Source organism: Pseudopodoces humilis, chromosome 7, assembly GCF_049639895.1.
Source record: "Pseudopodoces humilis isolate 2021_Gansu_Grassland_sample_001 chromosome 7, ASM4963989v1, whole genome shotgun sequence".
Taxonomy (NCBI): domain Eukaryota; kingdom Metazoa; phylum Chordata; class Aves; order Passeriformes; family Paridae; genus Pseudopodoces; species Pseudopodoces humilis.
The window spans coordinates 61029451-61045815 of NC_142206.1; the positions used below are offsets into that span (position 1 = coordinate 61029451).

Consider the following 16365-nt stretch of genomic DNA (forward strand, 5'->3'; position numbering starts at 1 on the left):
GGGGCTGAGCCTGGAGCAAAGGAGGCTCAGGGGGCCCTTGTGGCTCTGCACAAGTCCCTGGCAGGAGGGGACAGCCGGGGGGGTCGGGCTCTGTTCCCAGGGAACAGGAAGAAACGGCCTCAAACTGTGCTAGGGGAAGTTTAAATGGAATATTAGGGAAAATTCCTTCCACAGAAAGGGTTGTCAGGGAGGTTTGCAGTGCCCAACCCTGAAGGTGCCCAGGGAAGGCCTGGACGTGGCACTCAGAGCTCTGGGTTGGGGACAGGATGGGGATCGGGCACAGCTCGGACTCGCTGATCTCGGAGGTCTTTTCTAACCTCGGCGATTTTATGACTGTCACTGTGTGATTCTGTCACTCCGCTATTCCGGGATTTCTGTAATTCCGGGATTTTTGTCATTCCGGGATTTCTATTATTCCCGCCTTTCGGTTCTCGCGGGCTCCCGCCGCTCCGTGAGGGGCCGCGCCCTCCCCGCCGCGCGGGGGCGCTGTGGCCGCGCCCCCTCCCCTGCGCTGCCCCGCGGCCGGCCCGGAGGGCGGCGGCCGCCGCCTTCCCACAACGCCCCGCGCGCCCGCCGCGTCCCCTCAGCGTCCCCCGGCCCGATCCAGATCTCGATCCTAATCCCGCTCCTGGTCCCGGCCCGGCCCCCGGGGGCGCCCGCCCCCCCCCCCCCCCCCCCTCCCCGCCCTGCGGAGCGGGGAGCGGCGCCGGGCATGCGGGCGGTGGCAGCGGGCCGGGAGGTGGGATGCTGTCGCGGAAGAAGACGAGGACGGAGCTCTCCAAGCCGGGCGAGGTGCAGGGGAAGTACGTGAAGAAGGAGACGAGCCCGCTGCTGCGGAGTGAGTGTCAGGGGGGCCGGGGGACGCCGGCGCGGGGCTCCGGGGGGCCGATCCCGAGGCCTTTGTGTGCGGGCAATGCGGGTCCTGCGGGCCCTGGAGCGGCGCGGCCTTGGCGGGGTGTGAGGGGGAGTTATTCCTGTGGGTGTACGTGGGGCTTGTTTTTCCCTTTAAATGTGTGTTATACCTATTGTGAGCCTTGAGAGATGACGGAGGGAAGTTAAAACTGAAAGAAAGCCCGAGTTTCAAAGCGCGCTCTGCACGCGTTGCCCCGCCGGGTGCTCAACGTGACCGAACTTGGTGGGTTTTTTGTTTTTTATCATTTTCTGGGTCTCCGGGTCCTCCGTTTCAGCAGGCCGGGGTTCAGGCAGTCTCCAGACATTGTTTTTAAACGAACCGAAGCGATCGCAAGGTGAGGTTGGACGGGGTTTGGGATGGTGGAAGGTGTCCCTGTGGCACGGCTTGGAGCTGGCTGAGCTTCGGGGCGATTCCCTGAATCTCTGACCCAGCTCTTCCCTGAACGGAGTGGATTTTTTCCCCATCTGCGCACTGTGGAATGAGATAACTGTCCCGCCAGGCAGTTGCATAAAATCCCTGCGGAAGCAAATACTCCAGGTCCTATCCATGACTCAACCTGGTGAGGTCACCTGGGATGCGCGGATCCTCCCGAGGCTCTGATGCCACAGCCCTGTGCTCCTCGGGCTGGACACAACACCACAGATACACCCAGAAAGTGTGCTTAGGTTTGGTTTTGTTGGTCTTTGAAAGACAACCCCAAACTGAAATGGGTTTGTTTGCGCAATAAGTAAATAAATATATTTGTTGCTGGCACCTTCTGGGCTGCACCAGATTTTAACCATAAGTTGTAAGAGTTTATTAATAAAAAGCAATTAATGATAGGAATAGCCTCATTCTAAATGAAAGTTATCATGCAGGCATTGATTTAAATGGAGGGAAACTACTTATTTTTATCACGTTGAAAGTAAAAGTAGGGAGAGGAGGAATGTTTTACTTACTGGAGGGAGGCAGAGAAACTTTAAAGGAGAAAGGGAAATATCTCCATGATAATTTGAGAACTTAACGTGTATGGAATGACAGCATTCAGTTTTTCTGGCTGAAGGTTGTGACTTTGGGATTAGTGGGGGCAGTGTGAATTCTGTTTCTGTCTCGGATTCCTGTGGGCATTACTATCTTGTCATTCCCAGTTTGTAAGTACAACATTTTCAAAGAAGAAGTAGCCAGGATATGTGGATTTTCTTGACCCTTCTCATAGATAGATACAAACCCTGACTGATGTAGCCACATCACAGTGTGGGTGGTTTGGGTTTCTTTTTTTTGTGTGTGTCTGTGTGTTTTTTTGATGGGTTTGGGGTTGGTTTGTTTATTGCAGCTGCACTTTTACTGGCAGAACTGCTCTGTCCTGGCACCAGAGCGCTGCTGGTGTAGGATGTGCTGGTTTCTGCTGCACCATCACACCTGCACAGGCATTAGGGGTGCCTTGAGTGGGTTCTGCGCATGAATTTCCTCAATTTTAGCGTGTCAATCACCGCGGCTGGTCCCATAGTGCATAGGCAGAGTTCTCACTATCTCCTCTGTGCTCTCTGTCAGATTTGATGCCTTCCTTTATCCGCCACGGTCCGACCATTCCAAGACGAACTGATATCTGCCCTCCCGACTCGGCATCCTCTGCCTACACGCCCGGCGGCGATGGAATCGTTTCCAGGAACCAGAGCTTCCTCCGAACTCCGGTGCAGAGGCCGCCTCACGAGATAATGAGGCGAGAAAGCAACAGACTGTCCGCACCTTCCTACCTGGCCAGGAGTTTGGCTGAGGTGCCCAGGGAATACGGCTCCTCCTCGCAGTCCTTCCTGGCAGAAGCCGCTCCCGGGCTGGAGAACGGCGATGCCGGAGCCCGGGGCTATTTCTACGATCATTTCTACGATGCCCAGAGGAGACGTCAGCTGAACGACCGCCTGCACGAGGACTACAGGTATTATGAACACAACAATGATCTTTTCCAGAGGATGTCCCAGAATCATGGGAGGCACACTTCAGGTAAGGATTCGTTGATGCTTTTGTTAAAAATGGGATTTTGGTGAGAGTTTGGGTGCAAATATGTGTCTGGATGATTGGGATTGTGTTTGGGGTGTGTAGGACAGAGCTGCTTTTTCATGGCATTTCTGGGATTTGGGTAATTAGAACTGAGAGTTTGTTCACACATATCCAGAAAGGAAAAATAGACTTAAACCAGGATTATTTTCTTAAATAAGTGGAGTAAGCGAGTTTTGTGTTTTTTAATGTCAGGCATATGTATGTCTTCTCTACACATCAGCTGCTGGCTAGAAAGGAATTTTATTCATTGGAGGACATGTATTTTCATGATGCAGAGAATAACCAACAGCTCTAAATTAAAACATTGCAGCATTATTATTGTTATTATCATTCAATATTAATTATCATCTTATTATCTAATTTTGTTGTTTGAATTTGACCTCAATAATTAAAATAATTCCTTAGAAATAGTCAAAGGGAAGAATGACTGCTCTGTGTAATTAGCAAATTGGCATCTAATTAGTGTTGAAATTGACTTCCTAATCCTTGACTCCTTTCTTTTAGGCTTTTAAAATTGTTTGTAAATATGCTCATTCCAGCCTCAGTTTCACTGGAACTTGCCTTTGTTTCCTAAAACAAAACAGCAAAAGAAAGAAGAGTCCATTAAATACTACTTTTCTGAAATACTTGAGTCTGTACTTGATATTACAAAAACTATGCCCAAGGAGGAGTTTGAAACAAACATTTCAAACCTGTAAATAATGTTCATGATTTCAATATGAAATACATTTTCACTTGTAATCTGTAAACAAAATAGTCATTAGTGTCTAATAAAATAAATTTCCTGTCTAGAAAAAGAATTCTCCCAGGAAGAACATCAGCTTTTAACGCTGCTGACCTCGTGGGTGGGGTTAGAACCTGTCAGTGCTTTGTGTTTTCTTCACCACAGAAACACTTCCATGAAAAATGGAAATGCCAGCCAGGAAATTCTGAAATACTGGGGTGTAAGGCCTGCTTCTTCAATCCTCCTTTATTTTTCTAAGCTTTAATATATTTGATCTACCAGGATTTTGTGTGCAAACCCTGCATCTCTGCCACTTGTTGCTCATTAAACATTTGTCTGCTCCAGGTAACAAGCACTGGGAGTGTGTGCTGGGATATTTTAGGGAGGAGAGGCAAGAGGGGAGGATTTCACAAACCAATCCATCAGTTTCACCTCCAGAATTAAAAAATAGCTGTGTCTGCTGAGGAGATTCTCAGAAATTGAACTCTAGCTTGGAAGTGGAGTTTCATATATCAAATTTTTAAAAGGAGCTCCACAGACATATTTTGCTCAATTGTAGCAACATCATCTTCCTAAATAGATTTTTTCCTGTTGTTTGTTGACCTGTGCCCCCCCTTAGCCTGGGAAATCATAAAGGAACTGCTCCTGTTTGCTTGGCTTGGTCATTCACACTTTAACATTGCATATTTTGAACAAATTCTGCACAGGTTTTGTGATGGGTGAGTATTTAATCTCATGCACTTGTAGGGAGAGACAAAGGTGAGCCTTTCAATTGCCAGTGTTTTCCCTTTCCTTCATCTTTTTTCATCTCCATATGAACTCTTAAAGTCCTCTTTTCCTTTTTCTTACACCATTATGTGGCCCAAAATAAGAAAATTTTGTATTTTGTTACTTCCTTCATCCCACCATTAAGCTTCTTTTTATTTGAACCATCCATTGCCTTCACACCTTCAGTGTTTTCCTTGAGTTACCCAAATCTCTCTGTAATTCCTTGTTTCTTTTTCTTGCATTTCCAGAGCCTGTTGCTTTCACTGTCTTTGCCTGAATTACTTTTCTTTACTCATCTCCATCGTTGTTTCTCTTCAGTGAGGTGGCAAAATTGCCCGATGCCTGCAGTTCCAAATGAAAATTCAGGTTTTTAGCTGGAGTTTGTAAATGCTGCCTTCTTCCCCTTTCTCTCCTCTCCCACCCTCCCTGCACAGGTGCCCTTGGTCAGGTTTTGGGTGGATTCCCAAGGAAATGTTGCTTGGTGAACACGAGGTGTTCCTGCTTTGGTGACATTTCGTGGTGCTCACGCTGAGATGATTTTTGGGAGCAGTCTGGAAGTGAAGGGGTGCCTGTGAATTTCAGCTTTCATTCAAAACCGAGATTTCTCCTCTTTGTAATTTGGAGAGAAGTTGCAAACATGTTCTTATCAAGACTTCAGAGTGTTCAGCCAAGTCTTTAGGGCAGTCCTGTGGTTTTCCAGCAGTTGATGTTTTAGCATTGCCATGTCCTTCCAAAGGCATTTCTCCTTCAAGTCACATTTTCTCTCTCATTTTGATTCACTTCTACCATCTCCTCCTTTCCATATTTTCATTCAGTTTGTTTCTAATTAGCAATTCAGTGCTGCTGATTTTCCTGCCCAGTATTTTCAGTTGAGATACCTCCTAATTTTATACGTTTAGCTACCTCTGTGGCATTTCTTAATTTTTTATTTTTAATTTTTTTAATTTTATTATTAGTGTCCTTTTCAAACTTTTAATTCTAAGAGACTTTACCTGTCTTTCCTCGCCATCTCTTTCCTCTCTTCTAGGTTAAAGTTTTGGGGAGGTCTGTGGTTGAAGTTATACCTACAGTGTAGATTGGAACTAACTTGTAACCAAGACCTCAGAGTTATTTGTACCTGTGTGAGCGGTAAGCTGAACCATTCTTCTGTGTCTATGAAAATTGCTGAGCTTGAAATCAACACTGTAAAGGCACTTACTGGTGGTGGATTTTGATGAGTTCACTGGGATGTCACAGGAGAAAAACAATTTAACAGAGAATCCAGCGTGCTTTTGCTTCGTCTGTTAAGTTGTACCCCTGAAAAACTGCAAATTTGTTTAGTGTAAGAGCAAAATAAGTACAAATTGTGACATGAAACCCATTTAGAGCTGAAATAACCATATTTTTATTTTCCTGTGCGTACACTTCTCTCATTTTTAAACAAATGGCAGTTCTTGCCCTTTTCTTTTTTGTGCTGATTTTGGAGGAATTTTGCAGCATAATTCTTGACGCTTTCAGAGTTCTTCCTGTCATTTCCTATTTGTGAATTTGTGCTTGCTTGGAACGCCCCATTCCCACCAACAAAAGAGGTGCTTGTGCTCAGGAAGTTCCTTCAGATGCTTTGGAGTGGGTTAGGAAGGCCTGGGACCTGCAGACCTGGCTAAACAGGAGAGTTATTGGAACTTTTTGTTATTTTATTATTACTCACTCTTTTAAAATGAAACAGTTTGTTGGTTTTCTCTTCCTGCTCTTCACCCAGCTCCGAGGAGGGGAAGGGAGAGGATTTTGGCATCCTGAAAAAAGCCTCTCAGGACAATTGGGCTAATTAAAGACAAATATTGTTTTGTAAGGTTTGTTCTTCAACACTTGGAAATTTGGGTGAAATCACTTGTGGGGAGTTTGTAGGCTCTGAAATTTCTCTGCATTTTCTACCCAAGTGAGAGTTTCTCCTCTGGTTCTGCTCTTTCCCCTTTATGCTGGGGATGGGATTTCTCTGCTCCCTTCCTACCTGCCCTTTGCTCCAAAGGGCTTGGACTTCTTTCCAGGCAGGGTTCCCTCCAAAAAAAACCCTTTTACTGGACTGGGAAAGCACTGACATCATTTCCAGTTCCTCTGTTCCTTCCTAAACACAACTTCCTTGAGTGAAGAACACTTGTTCACACTTGTACAGACTTTATTATGATTTTTAAGAGAAGGAACTTCTTGCATTGATAAAGTGCACTGGAATGTGCTGCTCAAAGTTAAAATGGATAATTCAAGACCTTAAATTGAAGATACTGTATTTTTGAAATGGAAAAATTAAAGCTTTAATTTCAATATTGATATTCCTTAAAAGCAAAAGCTGAACCAAAAAATATTATATTATATTATATTATATTATATTATATTATATTATATTATATTATATTATATTATATTATATTATATTATATTATATTATATTATATTATATTATATTATATTATATTATATTATATATTATTTCCATTATATTAAATTATTACATATTATATTATATTATTATTATTATATCTATTCTATTCTATTCTATTCTCATTATAAAACAGAATTACCAGATGAGGCTTGACAGGGACCTTTTGAAAAGGTTCTACAAGTGCATAAATTTAAATTAATTGTTGCCCATCCATGAGATTTGATAGTGCCACTCCAGAGAGGGCTCATCCCTAAGCAAAGGAAAGGAGACATTGGGAAAAAGTGGATAATTTAAACAACTCTTTCATGGGAATGCAGGAAAAATGAGAATTTTTGTCTTGTTACAGCTTGTGAGCAAGGAAACCCTGAGAGTTACAGTGAACAAGTTCAGTTTATCTCCATCTCAGGAAAATCCTAGGTTTTTTTTAATAAAAACTGTTCAGCTTTTCTATTTGGGATACATAAATCTGGTGCCAACCCCTAATCCAGGGAATATCCCTGGTGCTTGCAGGAAAATCCTGTGTGGAGTTTTGGGCTGCTGTGAAAACATTTTAGGGCTCATACTTTACCTGGAATTTAAATGCAGATGTCATTCCTGGCAATTTGCCATGGAAAAGGCAGTCCATGAATTTAGGCTGTCTTGGAATTTTCTTCTTTGGGTTATACTTTGGAAAAAATCACATAAGAATTTACTCTTCCAAGTGTTGTTTAGTCTTACTGTTGAAATTACAGGTGTGTGTATATATAAATTTATATATAAAGTTTATTTTCCTCTTCTCTTACTGTTCAAAACTATAGGAGGAGCTTTTCCTCTGTGTGTGTGTCCATCCTCCCACAAAGGAACACCTGAGGTTCATCAGGAAAACCAACAGACAATTTCTTTTGATCTCTAAAAAATAATTTTATGGGAAAAAAAAAGTCTAAATTCTACTAATTGTTGACTTTCATGCCACAGTTGTTGATGGCTTTAAGGCCCTGTGAATATCAACATCTTAAAACTTCCAGCACAGAGAATATTCCAATATAATCTGTGATATAAGGGGAAAAATGATAGTTAGAACCATCAGTTTAAAAGTCTGGCCTTTGTTTTCATGTCTGTGGAATATTGTTCAAAACTGGTAATTTCTACATCTGTACAAGTTTATTTTAATGGTTTGGCTCTGCTTCTTCATGTATGAAATCAAAATGGCAAAAGGAATGGATAAAATATTTGTGATCTGGTGTTCTATTTGTTCTTTGTATCTAGAAATTAAAAATAAGCTGGCATTGGGAGAATCCTTGTGTCAGGAGAATTTAGTGCAGAGGGTGGCACCTCTTCCAAATATTGGGAAACATTAACTTTTACCTTTAGTAAAAATAAATTTTTATGGATTTGAGGCCAGGATTTAAAGAGGAAGAACTATAAGAAAAATACAGGGATGTGCAGGTTTTAACAGCAAACAGAAAAACATGGATTTCCCCCCTCCCCAATCAATTTTGTGTGCTCAGATCTCCTGGCAGTGGGGATTGAACAGTCACTATTAACACATCCATGAAATCACATCCCAGAGGTTCAGTTAATTGGGGAAAATCCTGGCTTTGTTTATCCCAAGCACAGCATTTTCAAGCTGAAATGTTTGTATTTTGTCAGTGGCATGAGGGGCTGAACCAGGAAGCCTTCAGGATGTTGCTTTTCTCTGGAATTAAGGTCTAGGTTGTTCAATCCCAATTAAAGATGGACAGAGCTTCCCTTTATAATGCTGACAAATTGGTAAGTACTGACACAAGAGGAAATCCTTTAAGGCCAAACAGTTCAGAACATGACAAAAGGCTGGAAAAAAGATTTATGGATGAGCACAAAGATCCTCCTACTAAGGAGGATCTTTGTGAGGGGGAGGTTTTAATTTATTTTTTATTTATCCAATTGTTTTGGAGCCTTTCTGTAACTTTATTTTCGATTATTATTGGATTTTGTTTGGATATAGCTCACCCAGGTTTCAGGCTGTCATTTTAGATGAGAGACACTCTGCTTTTCCCTTCTCTCAAAAAATAACCACACAGAAATGTTATTCCTGAAAAAGAGGAGGAGGGGGTGTATTCCTGGCAGAAAATGTGGAGGGGGGTGATTTCTGACTTCTGAAAAAGTGGGAAAAGTGGCTTCCAAATCCCTTCTGAGGGCTGTGGGAAATAGTGACACACAAACTCTGCTGATAATGGGATTGAATTTGGCTGTGGGATGAAAAGATAATTGGAATTTTCATTAAAACTAGATAGTGTTTAACTGTAGAACTGTGAAGGGACTGGAGGGAACTACTTAAAATGAATTTTAAAAGAGAGTTGGATTTAGCCCAGCACATCCAGGAGGTAAAGAATTCCCAGGGATGGAAAGAAACCTGCAAAATTCCTGATGATGTCTCTGGGTTTTTGGGGTTGGGTGTCTTGGGGGTGTTTCATTATGAGTTTTCTGTACTTGCTCACCTTGGCTTTTATTTCACCCAGCTTCCCAAATATCCCTGGGTCATCTCTTACCATCCAGCTGCTAGTTTGTAAAATCTCTGTGTGTTACAACAAATCACACATTTCAAAGTGCTGGTGAGCAGTCTCTTCAGTTTAGTGATGGATAAATCCCAAATGTGCTCTGTTTCCAGGGAAAAGGTGGGAATTTAATCAGCTGCTGATTCCTGGCAGCTCTCAGACCCCAACCCTGCTTGTCCCTCCTCTCTCGTTCTACCTCATCCTGTTGCTGCTCTTGACTGGTTCACCTGAAAAGCTTTGTTGGGGACTCAGTGATTTTTCTGGATAGTTTTAATTTCTGACTTTAACTTGAAAGAGAGCTGTGGGTTTGGTTTTTTTTTTTGGTTGATAAATGAAGCAGCTGTAAGAATTTATTAACAGAAATTATAATTTCTGTAGATCTTTACCTAAACCCCAATGATCTCCCTTTGTTTTAGGCATTGGGAGAGTTGCTGCTACATCTTTAGGAAACTTAACAAATCATAGTTCTGAAGATTTACCTCTTCCTCCTGGCTGGTCAGTGGACTGGACTATCCGAGGAAGGAAATATTACATCGATCACAACACCAACACAACCCACTGGAGCCACCCCCTGGAGCGGGAGGGGCTCCCGCCGGGCTGGGAGCGCGTCGAGTCCGCAGAATTCGGGGTTTACTACGTGGATCACATCAACAAAAGGGCTCAGTACAAACACCCCTGTGCTCCCAGGTGAGCCTCAGCCCTTCCCTGCTCCCCTCCTGGCTTTGTATCACAGGCAAAAAAGAAATCTTATTTGCAGCTTTGCTGGTTCTCAAGGTTTTTAGAAGTTCAGGTTAAACAACTGCAGCTGTCAGTAAAACAGCAGAGCTGCTGAGAACAGCATTGAGCTGGAAACTGAAAGGAAACTTGATCTGATGTGCCTGGGGATGCTCTGAACATCTGAAATGTGAATTAAGTCTTGTCTGGAATGAAAATGGGTATTTCAGCTACTCGTAAATTCAAAGTAAAATGAGATTAATACACACCAGATCCAATGTTAATTGTTAATACATACCAAATCTAACAGCTCATTGTCAATATGCACCAAATCTGTTGTTAACATACACCAAATCAACAGCTAATTGTTAATACACACCAAATCCAACTGTTAAGTGTTGATATACACCGAATTAACTGTTAATTGTTAATTTCTGCTGCTCAGTCTGTTCTGCTGATACCCAGGAAGAGCAAGTTCTTCAACTCGTGGCACAAAAGATAAATCTATGGGGATGGGATGTCTTTCTATGGAATAACTGTGCCTGAATCCATCTGTTCTAACACTTTAAATGGTGGATTGTATGAATCAATACTTTTAAAGTGTTTTTAAACCAGCTCCAGGTGCTTTGCTGTGCTCTGGTGGGTGGGGCTGAAGTTTAATTCCACCGAAAGAGCAGCAGCACGTTGCTCAGTGCAGGCCTGCCGAGGCAACACCCCACGTGAGGCTGCAGCAGCAGCCTTGGCACTGATGAATGTTCAGAAATGAGTGATTGCAGTGTGTGCAGGAGGTGGCACTTGGAGGTGACACTTGTCCCTGTCCCTGGCAGCGTTCCCCGTTACGATCAGCCGCCCCCCGTGTCCTACCAGCCGCAGCCCCCGGAGAGGAGCCAAGCCCTGCTGGTCCCTGCCAACCCCTACCACAGCGCCGAGATCCCAGACTGGCTGCAGGTCTATGCCAGGGCTCCTGTCAAGTGAGATTCTGCCTTTTCTTTTTCTGCATTTCACACTGAACATGAACAGAAAAAATGGAATTTCCGCAGTAGAGCTTGTGCTGTGTTTGGTTTTTAGATGTATCAGGGCTGAGGTTGACAGCTTGAGGGAGTTGGATCCAATGTTTAGCACGTTAATTTGCTTTCTTTCAGGCATTACTTGAAATGATCACTTCTTGCAGCTCACACAACTGGCAGGAAGCTCTGTCAGAGTGAAGGATGTGTTTTGCTTTCAGAATATTTACAAAAGTGGTACCACGTGCTCAGAAAATATGTGAAACATTTTTAGGGTGGAACTTCCTCACGTTTCTTTTATTTTTTTTAAACAGCACAGCTTTTCCTTCACCTCTAAGAGTTTTTAATCATAGAATCATGAAATGGTTTGGGTTGGAAGGAACTTAAAAATCATCCAGTTCCACCCCAGCCATGGCAGGGACACCTTCCACTGTCCCAGGCTGCTCCAAGCCCCGTCCAGCCTGGCCTTGGGCACTTCCAGGGATCCAGGGGCAGCCACAGCTGCTCTGGGCACCCTGTGCCAGGGCCTGCCCACCCTCCCAGAGAACAATTTCTTCCTAATACCCAACCTAAATCTACCTTTTTCCAGCTTAAAGCCATTCCCTTTGTCTTTCCCTCCATCCCTTGTCCAAAGTCCCTTTCCAGCTCCTCTGGGGCACCTTTGGGCCAAATACTGAATCTTTATTTCTGTTTCTATATTTCTGTTCAGGAAATTGAATTAAAACTTAAGGGGTAATAAAAAGTAATTTTGTCAAAATAAACTGTGAGAGGAAAAGGGAGTCTCCTCCAAAAACAGGTTTGAGTCAGCATAAAGAAATGAGATTTTCTAATGGGTGCAGCTCTGCAGAACAGTAACACTGAATAGAAAGCAATAAAAACCCCAAATATAGTTTAATAATTATTAAATCATGTGCTGTTCATAAGGAGAATATGGAGAAACTCAGTTTTACAGCAGCGAGGTCAGTCTGTAACTGCAAATTCAGGCTGTGGTGTTCAGTGACTTCCACTAAAAAAAAATCACTTTTTTTATTAGCTGTTCCTAGTAACTACAATTTGAATGAGTTTTATTACTTCTTGTGACTGCTGGGGTTGCCAACAGCCCATAAAGATTTAAATTGCCCTAAAATCCCCCAGTGCACTGAGGCTCCACACTTAGTTCCTGTAGCCTGTAGTATTTGTTTCCTTAGAAATACTTCCAGGTTTTGGCTGCAGATCCATTCCTGTATTTAGGTCTTTGGCACATCCAGACAATGTAAATTTTAAATAGTTCAGTTTGTGTTATGTGCATTATTTTGGATGTTTTCTTGAAACTTGAGAAACAAACATAAGACAAATTAAACAATTCATCAGGGATTTCTTTCCATCAAGTAAGCTGGAAGAAAGTTTTAAATTTTTAATTATCAGCACAGCTTTGCACTGAAATAATTTGTTTTATTTTGTCATGATTTGTTACTTACCCCTGGCACTGTAAACTGATTTAGCTGTAAAGCCCAGTTGTTTTTGTTGAGAGAAGTAGATAATTATGGAAAAAAATAAGGAATATTAGATTTTATTTTAACAAATTTCTCTAGAGGATAAGAATTAGGGTTAGAAAAAGCCTGATAGAGAGTCCAGTAGGTGTTAACCAAAATAATCTCTATTGATTGGGAAAAAATTCCTTCCTGTGAGGGTGGGGAGGCTCCTGATGAGTGGGAAAGGAGAAAGAGGGAAAGGTGTCCTTGGGAACTCAACAATCCAGAGGTGCTCCCAAAGGTGGCTGTACCTGGAAACTTCAAACCCTCTTTGTCAACACACAGCTCAAACTCCAAACAGCTGCAGTTTGTAACTTCTCTTTTTGGGGGAAATAAAATGATTTGAGCAGTGCAGCCCTGTCAGGATTAGGGATAATTTTAATACAGAAGATGTTCTTTAGGGAATTTATAGAAGCTGTGATAAATATTAATTAAATTCTTAAAATTCCTCAGAGCATCTTTGGAAGTCACCTGCACATCCTGGTGCTTGTCTGATGCCTCTGGAGTGTGACCTTTCAGTGGGGAATGCAGTTTATTTTCAGAAATTCACTGGTATTTCAGTCTCAGCCTCCACTCAGGTGAATCCAGCTTCTCCTGTGCCTCAGCTGCATCCAATAACTCCCTTATTCCAGGAGTTTCTTCTATTCCCAAGCTAAGGAAATCAGATTGTGTGAGGGAAAAGCAGGAAAGGAGGGTACAGCAGTGAGGGTGGAACCACATCAGGGTTTGCATTAAATATCTATTGCTGCTAATTAATCAAGGGGGGTTAATTGGAGAGGTTAAGCAGCCAAGAGCACTCGTTACAGCTGGCTTGGGAACAGCTGAGTGGGAGGGAAGGCCAGAGTGTCCCAACTTGTGGGAGGGACCTGAGCTGCTCAGATCATTCATTTTTCTGTGTTACTCTGATTTTAACAGATGTTTTACTGTAAATATTCCAGGTGTGGAATTGCTGTTCAGTGCTTCCAAAATGCATTTCCATAGAATTCCAGCGTGGTTTGGTGTGGAAGGGATTTTAAAAACATCCCATCCCATCCCTGCCATGGCAGGGACACCTCCCACTGTCCCAGGCTGCTCCAGCCCTGTCCAGCCTGGCCTTGGACACTGCCAGGGATCCAGGGGCAGCCACAGCTGCTCTGGGCACCCTTCAGCCCTCACAGGGAACAATTCCTGCCCAGTCTCCCATCCATCCCTGCCCTCTGGCACTGGGAGCCATTCCCTGGCTCCTGTCCCTCCATCCCTTGTCCCCAGTCCCTCTCCAGCTCTCCTGGAGCCCCTTCAGGCTCTGAGCTCTCCCTGGATCATTCCCTTCTCCAGGAGAACATTCCCAGCTGCGTTTTCTGTGCTGGTTTATTCTGGTCACTTAAGGGATCTCCTGTATTCCTGGAGTTCTTTGGTGTTCTAGGAGGGATCATTCCATTTCCCTATGAAAAATTAGTTTCTCCAGCTCATTCCCAAACACAACTCCTTACTTTGGGAGGATCAGTCCCATCCACCGGGCTCATTGATCCAAACCAGCCTGGAGAAGAAACCCTGTGTCTCCCTGCAGGTACGACCACATCCTGAAGTGGGAGCTGTTCCAGCTGGCCGACCTGGACACGTACCAGGGGATGCTGAAGCTGCTGTTCATGAAGGAGCTGGAGAGGATCGTGAAGCTGTACGAGGCCTACAGGCAGGCGCTGCTGACGGAGCTGGAGCAGCGGCAGCAGCGGCAGCAGTGGTACGCGCAGCAGCACGGCACCAACTACTGACCCTCCTCCTCCTCCTCCTCCTCCTCACACCCACACACAAACTCTGAAAGGAAAAGTGCTTTTGTTGAAAAGGCAGCTTATTTTTGTTGACGTTGCACCTTTGTTATTATCCTCTTGAATATTTTTCTACATGTATTATGTGTTGTTTATAAAAAAAAAAAGTGGAGATTGATTGTTAATCTTTTTTTTTTTTTTTTTCCTGTGCCGGGGGTAGTTTGTTATCCTGAGAAACCAGCAGTTCCATCGGTCCCCTGATCCTGGATCTCTTTCCTGCCAGTCAGCTGCAGTATTAAAAGCTGGCTGTGTATGTATTTTAAGGTCAATAGATGCAACTGTCACGTCCTGGCTTCCAAATGTTGTCCAAATCCAGATGCCTCCTGCAGGGTGTTTCTTTCCCTCGGGATTTGGGATCCCTCTCCTGAGAGAGCTCTGCTCTTGGTTTACAGCTTTAATGTACAGAACACCCCCAGGCCTGTCGAGTCACACCAGGAGCTGATTTCACCCTTTGGATCCGAGTTGCCTTATTTTTTACTTTAGCTCGTTTGTACTCCAGATTTACTCCTCGTTTTCACACAGATTACTCCAAGGGGGAACGTTTGTACCTTCCTAAAGACCAAGATCTCTAAGCAGAGTTGTTTTGATCCTGCATTTCCCAAAACCTGACCCGCTCCAGTGGAAAGACAGCAGCACTGTCTGACCCACTGTGCCACCCCACGGGGAAAATCAGGGATGTAACAGCAATTACTGGGGGTTTTTTTAATGAGCTTTTTGTCTTAAAGCTCCTCACTTGGGGAAAATTTTTAATTGTCCAGTTACCCTCTCCAGTAATTTCATTTGGTTCATTAATTGTCCTGATGTGTTATTTATGGGTTCTTTTCAGTGCAATAAACACTGCACACAAAAAAGTACATTTCTTGTAAATCCTATTAATTCAATAAAAATCATTTTGTTTGACGAGCAGAGGGTTTGTGTGACTGATTTGTGGCCTTTTAGAACATCAAATAAACCGTTTTTACCAGCAGTAAGAGCCCCACGGGCTTGAGGTGATGGAAGCTCTCGATGGCACCGAGCTCTGGTTCTGTCAGTGAGTGAATGACCCTCAAAACACCAACCCTGAAATCCCAAATCAAACCCATCAAAAACCCCAGAGGAGAAGCTCTTACCTAGATAATAAATAACTTTTCCCTGTGGAAGCAACTTCTTAGGAACCAAAAGCAAACTTTAATAATCCTGACAATAAAAGAATAGAAGTGTACCACACATCCTATGCACTATCATGGATAAATATGTACAGAAATACAGTGAAACTTCCTCCAGCACAGCTACAAAGTGACACTTTGTGCAGACAAACAGAAACGGCCGCGTTCCTCACAGCACCCTTAACAGACCATAGCAGAAGTGCCCTTACAGTGTCTGATAAAGCAAGTTAATACATTTTAATTATGTTCATGGAATTAAACAGTTAAACGAAGGAAAAAAACAAAACGTGGTTACATGTTATAACTTCTTCAAGTACCTGAAATAAATTGACTTTTGGATAAGCTTCGGCCTTTTTAGTCGCGGTATCACGTAAATTATCGTTTTCTCGGTGGTGACTAATGAAGAAAGGGGAAATAAGGCTTCATAAACGAGCTGGGAGTCGCCGGCTGTGCCAAACCAAAGCTCTGGGCTGCGGCAGTGCCGTATGTACACGGGGCCGGGACCGCGGCGCTGCTCCCGGCGGGCTCGGGGACGGACGGGGCGAGGCTGCCGCTCCCGGGGGAGCCGGGACTGCGGGATCCGCGCTTCCTAAACCTTCTTCCTGTCGGAGCCCTCGGCGGGCTCGGCTCGCGGTGCGGGGAAGGCGTGGTGGTACAGGTGTCTGTGGGTGGCGGCCGCGCTGTACAGCTTGTACAAAGCCTGTGGGGAGACACACGGTCACTGCCCGGCTCCTCCTGAACCCCAAACCCAGGGAACCCCAAATCCAGGGAACCCCAAATCCAGGGAACCCCAAACCCAGGGAACCCCGGTCCCAGAGAATCCC

General features: G+C 43.9%; 2 protein-coding genes across 3 annotated transcripts in view; one reads left to right on the forward strand and one right to left on the reverse strand.

The window, feature by feature from the left end:
- Positions 1–659: 659 nt before the first annotated feature.
- On the forward strand, positions 660–15299 carry SAV1 (salvador family WW domain containing protein 1). The gene is made up of 5 exons (XM_005528584.3): positions 660–838; positions 2444–2890; positions 9782–10052; positions 10907–11050; positions 14141–15299. Exons 1-5 carry the CDS (start codon positions 745–747, stop codon positions 14340–14342), a joined length of 1158 nt encoding a protein of 385 aa, XP_005528641.1. The 5' UTR covers positions 660–744; the 3' UTR covers positions 14343–15299.
- ATL1 (atlastin GTPase 1) overlaps positions 14485–16365 on the reverse strand; it is a 29982-nt gene continuing 28101 nt past the window's right edge. For both annotated transcript variants that reach the window (XM_088058269.1, XM_005528585.3), the window contains one exon: positions 14485–16241. In XM_088058269.1, coding sequence (XP_087914395.1) covers positions 16131–16241 — 111 coding nt within the window. In that variant the 3' untranslated portion in view covers positions 14485–16130. The remainder of the gene's footprint in view (positions 16242–16365) is intronic.

Excerpts from the sequence above, each read along its gene's own strand:
- SAV1 (XM_005528584.3), top strand. The coding sequence starts at position 745 with ATGCTGTCGCGGAAGAAGACGAGGACGGAGCTCTCCAAGCCGGGCGAG. Across the intron at positions 839-2,443 it reads GACGAGCCCGCTGCTGCGGA|ATTTGATGCCTTCCTTTATC; the intron begins GTGAGTGTCAGG and ends GCTCTCTGTCAG. Across the intron at positions 10,053-10,906 it reads AAACACCCCTGTGCTCCCAG|CGTTCCCCGTTACGATCAGC; the intron begins GTGAGCCTCAGC and ends TGTCCCTGGCAG.